At 52.5% G+C, this 11,126-nt stretch overlaps 2 gene segments (V, D, J or C); both read left to right on the top strand.

Moving 5' to 3' along the window:
* LOC112628818 overlaps positions 1 to 11,126 on the top strand; it is a 1,133,279-nt gene that overhangs the window by 1,028,915 nt on the left and 93,238 nt on the right. Inside the window, 1 exon segment of the C gene segment in view lies at positions 5,719 to 5,755. Within this exon segment, the coding sequence occupies positions 5,719 to 5,755 (37 nt within the window).
* The window catches only part of LOC112628814, a 69,465-nt gene that overhangs the window by 50,923 nt on the left and 7,416 nt on the right, over positions 1 to 11,126 (top strand). Inside the window, 1 exon segment of the C gene segment in view lies at positions 6,403 to 6,474. Within this exon segment, the coding sequence occupies positions 6,403 to 6,474 (72 nt within the window).

Here is an 11,126-nt window from a genome sequence, read left to right as displayed (position 1 = left end):
AAAAGTCAGGAAACAACAGGTGCTGGAGAGGATGTGGAGAAATAGGAACACTTTTACACTGTTGGTGGGATTGTAAACTAGTTCAACCATTATGGAAAACAGTATGGCGATTCCTCAAGGATCTAGAACTAGATGTACCATATGACCCAGCCATCCCATTACTGGGGATATACCCAAAGGATTATAAATTATGCTGCTATAAAGACACATGCACACGTATGTTTATTGCAGCACTATTCACAATAGCAAAGACTTGGAATCAACCCAAATGTCCATCAGTGACAGATTGGATTAAGAAAATGTGGCACATATACACCATGGAATACTATGCAGCCATAAAAAAGGATGAGTTTGCGTCCTTTGTAGGGACATGGATGCAGCTGGAAACCATCATTCTTAGCAAACTATCACAAGAACAGAAAACCAAACACCGCATGTTCTCACTCATAGGTGGGAACTGAACAATGAGATCACTTGGACTCAGGAAGGGGAACATCACACACCGGGGCCTATCATGGGGAGGCGGGGGGGGAGGGATTGCATTGGGAGTTATACCTGATGTAAATGACGAGTTGATGGGTGCAGCAGACCAACATGGCACAAGTATACATATGTAACAAACCTGCACGTTATGCACATGTACCCTACAACTTAAAGTATAATAATAATAAATAAATTTAAAAAAAAAAAAAGAAAAAAAAAAAGAAAATGTGGTGCACATACACAGTGTACTATTCAATCATAAAGAAGAATGAGTTGAGTTATTTGCAACAACATGGATGGAACTGGAGATCATTATGTTAAGTGAAATAAGCCAGGCACAGAAAGACAAACATTACATGTTCTAACTTATTAATGAGATCTAAAAATCAAAACAATTGCACCCATGTTCGTAAAGAGTAAAAGGATGGTTACCAGAGGCTGGGAACGGTAATGGGGGGATACGGAAATATGGGAATGGTTAATAGGTACAAAAAAATAGAAAGAATGAATAAAACTTACTATTTGATAGCACAACAAGGTGGCTATAGTCAATAGTTTAGTTCTACAGTTTTAATAACCAAAAGTGTATAATTGGATTGTTTGTAACACAAAGGGTAATGCTTGAAGGGATGGATACCTCATTTTCCATGATGTGATTATTTCATATTGCATGCCTGTATCAAAACATCCCATGTACCCCATAAATATATACATCTTCTATGTACCCATAAAAGTTCTGAAAAATAAAATATATAAAAAGAGGTGACAGATATGGAAGACAGGCAAAGAAGAGATGATATACACACAATCCGAGTCCCTAGGAGAGAATGGAGTCCAGTGCATTTGCTAGTAGACATCTCAGGAGCCACCATTCTGAGCCAATTTTCTCTGGCTCTTATTGCCCACCAATACGGGGGCAATCTTGTTTTATTTCAGGATAGAGTTTTTGAATTAGATGTAAGTATGCTTTCTGTTCTATTACTTTTGGTAATTAATTTTAGGAAGAACTAATTTGGGCACAAATTCAAAAAAACTAAATCCAAAAAAAACACAAAACACACACACACACACAAAATCATCTATAAGGTAGTTGATGACCAATCCCAGATTTCTCACCAGCCACATTCAAGATCAGTAAATGGTAGGACAACACCTGTAGGGTTCTCAAGGGGGGAAGAAGTGGTGGATAGTCCAGAGTCTATATACAGCCAACTGTTCTTCAAGAACAAAGGCTGCTGAAAAGGAGTTCCAAACATTCTATAGTCCGTAATCTCATGATAAAACTACTAGAGGAAGACCGCCAGCCATCAAAAGGTGCTTGGAGAACTCAGGGCCAAGAACTAAAAGTAAATATTAAGCGTCCTTAACTGCAAGACTAAGACAGAAATGACTGTGGGGGACTGTGTGACCTCAACAGAGGTGAAATGGTGTCTGCCTGACAAAGTGGACATTTTACAATGATCAAAACACAGAATATGAGATAGCACTTCTGAATTACTGCCCCACTCCAAATAACTCTCAGCCAAAGGACATCAGTAAAATCAAATCTGGCATATTAGACAGTACAAACAAATTTTAAGAAAATAATATTACTGACTACAATCATATGATGCTAGAGATGGAGGAGAAAAGGAAGAGGAAACCAGGTAATTTCATACCTGTATATGGTAAAGAACTAAAGTATACTATCCAAAGAAGAACAAAGAATATTTTGGAAAGTTATAAAGGTAGCCACTACACGTAGAAGCTATCAAAGAATAAGAAAACTTAAGATGGAAAACTTTTGAAAGTATAAAAATAGAGAACATAAACTACTAAGATTGAAGCCAAACAGATCTATGAAAACAACAAACGTGAATGGTCTTAACTTGCCTATTAAAAGGAAGAGACATTCAAATTGGACCCCAAGATTATTACACATAAAATAGGGAAAGCTGAAAAAACTTGGGCAAAATTCAACCCAAGCAAATTCCACTGTTTCCTCTGGGACAAAATGTCAAGCTCCATGCCAGGGAAGATGATTCTCCTCAGACCTTCTCCTCACTCTCCCAGTCCTCTCAGGGAGGAATTGGGTGTCAGTGGAGAGAAACTCTAGATTCACCAGCTGTAGCAGCGGTGTGCTCCTGCATTGCTTCTAACCTGGGAAATGAAGCAGCAAGACTTTTTCCGCTGTGGCTTTACCCGGAAGGGCCTTCCTCCCAGAGCAGAGTGCCGGGCTGGAGGAGCAGCAGTGGAAGCGTGGAAACCATATCTCTAGCAGCAGAGACCATCAGAAGCAGAGCCTCGGATATAAGGGATACAACGCGCTCTCCCTAGCCTGGGAGTGACAGAATGCGTCATTCCTCACAGTGATACCCCTGTGTTCCAGCCATCTGGCCCACCACAGAGCCAGCCCAGAGCCAGCCCCTCGCCAACCTGGAGCCTGGCCAGCTCGCCAAGCTGCACCGTAGGCCTGGAAGGCATGGAGACCTGCTGCAGTGCCCTGTCCTCCAGTGAGGCCTGCCATCCCTGCCAAGGGTCGCCTCTGGCTTCTTCTTCTCCAGGATGGCACAGTCCAGAGACTCAGTGCCCAGAGTAGGTGTTGCCCCCCTGCTTCTGGGCCCAGACCCTCCCTTGTTGCTGACCCCTGGCCTTTCCCTCTGGCTTGGATGTCCAGGGCCCTGTCACAGCCGGGGAGCTGCTCCTGCTCAAGGACTTTCTTCAGCAGGATCGAAAGGCTATGTCCTGATAGCCTTTCGTGGCTATCAGGGCCACGTGAGCAGAGCAGGATCAAAAGGCTGCATCCTAAACAGTGCATGGGCCATGTGAGCAGAGTGCCCTCTCCACTGCCCTTGGGGCTGCAGCTCTCAGCTCAGCTCCCAGCCCTGCTCAGGGCAGCCAGGCCAGGAAGTGTCATCCAGGCTAAGTGACCCTGAGGGGGGACAGGTACCCCAGGAGATGCCAGCTGTGGGCAGAGGCTGGGGGCCAACTCGACCTGGCCTGTGGGCCCTGCCCTGGCCACGCATTGCACAATCCAGCCACCATGTCTGTGACACTCGTGTGCTTTCCCTGGTGTGTCCTTGTGGCAGGTGGGGGCAGAGGGTGTGCTCCCAGGACTCAGCCACAGGATGCTGTGGAAGGAGCTGGGCCCAGACACCTGCAAAGCTATGGGCATGGGGATCTCTGGCCCCTCCACAGATCTGCACACAGGGACCATATACAGGGGCCTCATGTGCCTGTGTGTCTGCTGGAGCTGAACGGGCCTCTGAAGTGTGTGAAAAGGCAGGGCCAGGGCAGGGCTGGATGCGGGCAAGGGGTGGAGCCAGTGCTTCTGGAGGGACCTGGAAACCCCACCCCTCACCTCTGCAAAGGATGCAGGAGGCCCCAGAGCTGAGACCATCAGAGGAAGAGCCTTGGGAAAGGGTCTGGGGGCTCAAGGAGTCCTACCATGAACTGTGAGCCCAAGTGAGTCTCAAAGGGCAGCTCAGAACCCCACTGCTTCCTCAGACAGCAGCACCCCAGTGCAGGAGGAGAGGGAAGGCCAGGCCCTCCCTCCCCCAGCCCAGGGATCCAGAGGCCCAGGCATGGGGGCGTGAGGCACAGCCCACCCTCAGCCTGCTCCCTTGACCCTTGACCCTGCCTGCGCCCCCCAGGGCCAGAAGTCCTAAGCCAGAGAACCACTCCCCCAGCGCCAGACCACCCTCCTCCTCACTCCCCGACCTCGCCCCCTCACAGGTGCCTCCCTGGACATCAGGGCCCAACCACCCCTAATCAAATGGGTTCTCAGCCCCTCATGGCTAGAGATGGGTTATCTCACCATTCCCAGCCTAAGACTCCGTCCCCATGCTGGCAACTGTTCAACCATGTCTAGAGAGATCCACTGCCCCAGACAGTACCTCAGAGTCCCCCGTCCTGCCTGGACCCCTGTAGGAAACCCCACAAACCACCGCCATTCTGTCCACACCCCTACAGGAGCCCCAACCCTCTCCCCACATCGAGGCTTCCCTCCCAGACCCCTCATCCCTGCCCGCACGGTGCCCGAGGGAGTCTTCTTGAGCAGCCTCTAAGCAAGCCCCCAGCACCCTTCAGCCCCTTCAAGGCACTCAGGCCCCCTTTCCACCCCGCCTCAGCAAACCACCTGCGACCTCCAATGACAGGTCCCAGCCTCCCAGCCTTTGCCTTGCCTATTCCTCTCCCTGGAACTCTGCCCCAACATAGACCCTCCCCAGCAAGCCTGCAGGGGCAACTCCCCTCCCCCAGACACCCTGTGCCCATCAGTTCACCCCAGCAGAGGCCCTCGCCGGGCACACCCCCATGCTCACGCCTGGCGGCGGGCCTCGGCCTTCCCGAGGGCCCCACCCAGCCCGCGTCTGGCCAGTGGTGCCTGCAAAGCCCCTGACCCAGACTCGGCGGAAGGCAGCCAGTGTGGGCCTGGGGAGGGGCTCCCTGTAGACCACCTTGCACCTTCCCTGGCACCCGCCATAGGAAGAGCTGAGACCTCATTAAGGACCAGCTGAGGCGCAGGGAAGGGACCTAACACTGGTGGACACACAGGGAGCCCACGCCAGGGCTCTGTGGTGAGTGAGACCCAGCGCCACCCGCTGAGGCCTCCCATTCAGTGGAACATCGGTGAATAGGTGGAACCAGCCAGGCAACCCACGCCGGGCCCCACAGACGGGATCAGAGCAGGAAAGGCTCCCTGCCCCTGCGGGCCAGCGAGGAGCCCTCGGGGGGGGCCGTGGCCCTGCAGGCCAGGAGGCTCCCCCAGCCACTGCCACCTGGGTCTCTCTGCAGCTGGGAAAACAACTCAGAAAGCAAGCAATGAGAGGTGGCGTGACTGACCCAGCTTCAGATCTGCTCTAATTTACATAAGAAAAAGAAAAACACAATCGGCAGCCTTCAGCACTCTAATGATTCTCAAGGGCAGCAAATGACTGGCAGGAGACTCAAGAGGGACTGGCAGGGTTGAGGGCTGGGGTCTCCCGCATGTTCTGGGGCTAACAGCGGAAGGGAGAGCACTGCCAAAGGTGCTGGGGGCCCCTGGACCCGACCCGCCCTGGGGACCGCAGCCAGACCAGCCCCAGGCCCCGCAGGCCCCCTACCAGCCGCAGGGTTTTGGCTCAGCTGGGAACCACTGTGCTAACTGGGGACACAGTGATAGGAAGCTCTGCAAAAACCATGCCCTCCAGGGACCCCGGCTGTGGGTTTCTGCAGCTCCTGGCTCAGGGCTGACTCACTGTGGCTGAATACTTCGAGTTCTGGGGCCAGGGCGCCCTGGTCACCGTCTCCTCAGGTGAGTCTGCTGTCTGGGGATAGTGGGGAGCCAGGTGTACTGGGCCAGGCAAGGGCTTTGGCCTCAGACTTGGGGACAGGTGCTCAGCAAAGGAGGCTGGCAGGAGGGCGGAGGGTGTGTTTTTGTATGGGAGAAGCAGGAGGGCAGAGGCTGTGCTACTGGTACTTCGATCTCTGGGGCCCTGGCACCCCAATCACCATCTCCTCAGGTGAGTCCCCCTGCAGCCCCCTCCCAGTCTTCTCTGTCCAGGCACCAGGCCAGGTCTCTGGGGTCTGCAGCTGGTCTAGGTCTGGCCTGAGGCCACACCAGCTGCCATCCTGGGATCTCTGCCATGGGCTGCATGCCAGAGCCCTGCTGTCACTTAGCCCTGGGGCCAGCTAGAGCCCCCAAGGACAGTCAGGGACCCCGCTGGGCTTCAGCTCCATCAGGGACCCTCCACAGATGGCAAGCAGGCCGAGGGCAGGGATGGGAAGGAGAAGTTGTGGGCAGAGCTGGGGCCAGGGCTGGGAACATCACCCCTCCCAGCCTGGGTCTCAGCCTGGTGATCTGTGTGACTGGGGACAGGGACACCGGCTGCCTCTGCTCTGTGCTTGGGCCATGTGAGCCATTCGAGTGTCCCGCATGGGGACGGGTTTGTGTCTGGGCAGGAACAGGGACTGTGTCCCTGTGTGATGCTTTTGATCTCTGGGGCCAAGGGCTCAGGGTCACCATCTCTTCAGGTAAGATGGCTTTCTTTCTGCCTCCTTGCTCTGGGTCCAGCGTCCTCTGTCCTGGAGCTGGGAGATAATGTCCAGTGGCTCCTTGGTCTGTGCAGGGTCACGTTCAGCAGAAGGCCTTTCTTTGGGAATCGGGACTCTGCTCCTGGGACAAAGGGTGGGCAGAGTCATGCTTGTGCTGGGGACAGAATGACCTTGGGACACGGGGCTGGCTGCCACAGCTGGCCCAGGACAGTCGGAGAGTAGGGTTTTTGTGCACCCCTTAACGGGGCCTCCCACAATGTGACTACTTTGACTACTGGGGCCAGGGAGTCCTGGTCACCGTCTCCTCAGGTGAGTCCTCACAACCTCTCTCCTGCTTTAACTCTGAGGGGTTTTGCTGCATTTTTTGGGGAAAATAAGTGTGCCTGGGTCTCCTGCCAAGACAGCCCTGGAGCAGCCTGGGGGGCTCAGGAGGACACCCTGAGGCGACAGCGGCCACACAGACAAGGGGCAAGGGCTCCAGACGCTCCCTCCTCCTGAGCCCAGGCAGCAGGGGTCTCTCTGTGGTCAGGGCCACCCTGGGCCTCTGGGCTCCCTTGGCCCAACAACCCCTGGGCCCTCCACGGGCTCCGTCTGAGAGGGTCCCAGGGACTTAGCGGGTGCCAGTTCTTGCCTGGGGTCCTGGCATTGTTGTCACAATGTGACAACTGGTTGGATGTCTGGGGCCCGGGACTCCTGGTCACCGTCTCCTCAGGTGAGTCCTCACCACCCCCTCTCCGAGTCCACTTAGGGAGACTCGGCTTGCCAGGGTCTCAGGGTCAGAGTCCTGGAGGCACTTTGGAGGTCAAGAAAGAAAGCCAGGGAGAGGGTCCCTTCGAATGGGAACCCAGCGTCTCCTCCCCAAGTCCAGCCACAGATGTCGGCAGCTGGGGGTTCCTTTGGCTGGTCTGGGGTGACCACTCTGCTTCATTTGGAGCATTCTCAGGGGCTGTGGTGACGATTGTGTGGTAGGGCTCTGTCCCACTCCAAGGCACCCGCTCTCTGGGACGGGTGCCCGCCGGGGTGTTTGGACTCCTGGGGGTGACTTGTCAGCCGTCTGCTTGCAGTTGGATGTCCTAGGCCGACAGCGGTCTGGCTTCTGAGGGGTGAGGCCAGAATGTGGGGTACGTGGGAGGCCAGCGGAGGGTTCCATGAGAGGGCAGGACAGGGACACGGACAGTCGGCTTCCATGTGACGCCTGGAGACAGAAGGTCTCTGGGTGGCTGGGAACAATGCGAGCCGGGCGCCCAGGGTTTTTGTGGGGTGAGGATGAACATTCTGCCATTGTGATTACTACGGTTTGGATGCCTGGGGCCAAGGGGTCGTCGTCACCGTCTCCTCAGGTAAGAATGGCCACTCTAGGGCCTTTGTTTTCTGCTATTGCCTGTGGGGTTTTCTGAGCATTTCAGGCTGGTCCTCGGGACATGTTCCAAGGGGACCTGGGCGGACTGGCCAGGAGGGGACGGGCACTGGGGTGCCTTGGGGATCTGGGAGCCTCTGTGGATTTTCCGATGCCTTTGGAAAATGGGACTTAGGTTGGATGTGTCTGATGGAGTAACTGAGCCTGGGGGCTTGGGGAGCCACATTTGGACGAGATGCCAGAGCAAACCAGGGGTCTTAGTGATGGCTGAGGAATGTGTCTCAGGTGCGGTGTCTGTAGGACTGCAAGATCGCTGCACACACAGCGAATCATGAAACATTTTCCTTAGAATTATGAGGTGCGCTGTGTGCCAACCTGCATCTTAAATTCTTTGTTGGCTGGAAAGAGAACTGTCAGAGTGGGTGAATCCAGCCAGGACGTATGTGTAGCCTTGGTCTTGATGAGAGCAGGGTCGGGGCACGGGTAGTCCAGAAAGGGTGGCTGCTGTCCTGACAGAGGCTTAGGGAGGCCCCAGGAGCTCAGTGCCCTGAAGTTGGTTTCCAAGAGAAAAGGATTGTTCATCTTAAGAGTCGTGCTTATTAAATGTTAAAAGACAGGATATGTTTGAAGTGGCTCCAGAGAAAAATGGTTAAGACAATTATGACTTAAAAATGTGAAAGATTTTGAAGTATATTAATTTTTTTAACTGTCCAAGTATTTGAAATTCTTATCATTTGATTAACACCCATGAGTGGTATGTCTCTGGAACTAGGGCCAAAGTAAGTTTAGCTAAGAAATACTAGCACAGTGCTGTCGGCTCTGATGCAGGACTGAGTTTTGAGCATCATAAATCAAGTTTATTTTTTTAATTAATTGAGTGAAGCTGGGAGCGGATGATGAGTTAGAGTCAAGATGGCTGCATGGGGGTCTTGGGCACCCACAGCAGGTGGCAGGAAGCAAGAGTCTATTTTAGGAAGCAAAAAAACACAATTGGTAAATTTACCACTTCTGGTTGTGAAGAGGTGGTTTCGCCTGGGCCCAGATCTGAAAGTGCTCTACTGAGCAAAACAACACCTGGACGATTTGCGTTTCTAAAATAAGGTGAGGCTGACCGAAACTGGAAAGGCTCTTTTTTTTTTTTAACTATCCGAATTTCATTTCCAATCTTAGCTTATCAACTGCTAGTTTGTGCAAACAGGATATCAACTTCTAAACTGCATTCATTTTTACAGTAAGATGTTTAAGAAATTAAACAGTCTTAGGGAGAGTTTATGACTGCATTCAAAAAACTTTTAAAATTAGTCTGTTATCCCTTCATGTGATAATTAATCTCAAACACGTTTTCAATACCTCAGAGCATTATTTTTATAATAACTATGTTCACAATCTTTTTCGGTTAACTCGTTTTCTCTGTGATTAAGGAGAAACACTTTGATATTCTGATAGAGTGGCCTTCATTTTAGTTGTTTTTCAAGACCACTTTTCAACTACTCACTTTAGGGTAAGTTTTAGGTAAAATATGCATCATTATCCTGAATTATTTCAGTTAAACATGTTAGTCTGTGGCTTAAGAGAAAACTCAGTCAGATAGTGCTGAAGACAGGACTGTGGAGACACCTTAGAAGGACGGGTTCTGTTCGGAATCACCGATTCGGCTTCAGCCAGACTGGCCTAGCGGAGGCTCTGGGAGGCTGCCTGCCAGGCCCGGGCTGGGCTTTGGGTCTCCCCGGACTACCCAGAGCTGGGATGAGTGGCTTCTGCCACCAGGCCAACTGGCTGCTCAGGACCCAGCCCTTGTTAATGGACTTGGAGGAACAATTCCATGCCAAAGCCTTGCAGGGCTCGCAGTGACTACACACCCGACATGGTAAGAGACAGGCAGCCGCCGCTGCTGCATTCGCTTCTCTTAAACCTTTGTATTTGATGTTTTATTTGCACTAGAAGGGGAATTGGTCTTTGCTTGATGAAGAGCAGGAGACTCATTCGTGTGAGTCTTTTGACTGACCATTGTCTGGGTCACTCCCATTTAACTTTCCCTAAAGCCCATTTGACGGAGAGGTCACCCGAGCTCTTTCGCAACCTCTGAATGCGGATGGCATGAGTCATGATGCTTCAGCCCCACTGGCATCGCACTTGTCTAAATCATTGACTTAGGTCATCGCACCCTTGAAAGTAGCCCATGCCTTCCAAAGCGATTTGCGGTAAATGGCAGAATTTTAAGTGGCAAATTCAGATAAAATGCATTTCTTGGTTGTTTCCAATGATGACTGTTATCTAGAGGGAATTTAAAGGCAGGGGTTTATTTCAGACTCAGAAGGGAGGAGATGCTCCGAGAAGGTGGAGGCTTTGAGCATTTCAGTACCCTCCAATCGGTGCAGAAGCTATGCTGCCGATTCTAGAGCAAGGGGAGCTCCTCATTTTTATCACAGTACAGGCTCCTAAATTCTCGGTCTAATTCTGAAGATATTCTAATAACTTTAAAGCAGCAAAGAAATATTCCACCCAGGTAGTGGAGGGTGGTAATGATTGGTACTGCTTTGGAACCAAAACCCAGGTGGTGCTAGGGCAGGACTGCAGGAAACTGGGGTATCAAGTAGAGGGAGACAAAAGATGAAAGCCGGCCTGTGCAGGAACCTAGCAATGAGATGGCCTTAGCTGAGACAAGCAGGTCTGGTGGGCTGACCGTTTCCAGCCATGACAACTCCATCCAGCTTTCAGAAATGGCCTTGGATGGGCAAAACTGACCTAAGCTGACCTAGACTAAACAAGGCTGAACTGGGCTGAGCTGAGCTGGGTTGAGCTGAGCTGAGCTGGGCTAAGTTGCACTAGCTGAGCTGAGCTGGGCTGGGCTGCACTAAGCTGGGCTGAGCCGGGCAGGGCTGAGCAGGGCTGAGCTGTGCTGAGCTGGGCTGACCTGGGCTGAGTTATGCTTTGCTGGGCTGGGCTGGACTGGGCTAGGCTGGGCTGGGCTGGGCTAGGCTGGGCTGAGCTGGGCTGAGCTGGGCTGAGCTGGGCTGAGCTGGGCTGAGCTGGGCTGAGCTGAGCAAGGCTAGGCTGAGCTGGGCTGGGCTGGGCTGAGCTGAGCTGAGCTGAGCAAGGCTAGGCTGAGCTGGGCTGGGCTAGGCTGAGCTGGGCTGGGCTGGGCTGGGCTGGGCTGAGCTGAGCTGAACCGGGCTGAGCCAAGCTAGGCTGAGCCGAGCTGAGTTGAGCTTAGCTGGGCTGAGCTAACCGGGGCAGGGGCTGAGCTGGGCTGAGCTAACCTGGACTGGGGCTG

The sequence above is a fragment of the Theropithecus gelada genome, chromosome 7b, assembly GCF_003255815.1.
Source record: "Theropithecus gelada isolate Dixy chromosome 7b, Tgel_1.0, whole genome shotgun sequence".
Classification (NCBI taxonomy): Eukaryota; Metazoa; Chordata; class Mammalia; order Primates; family Cercopithecidae; genus Theropithecus; species Theropithecus gelada.
This window is presented reverse-complemented; position numbering and strand designations above follow the sequence as displayed.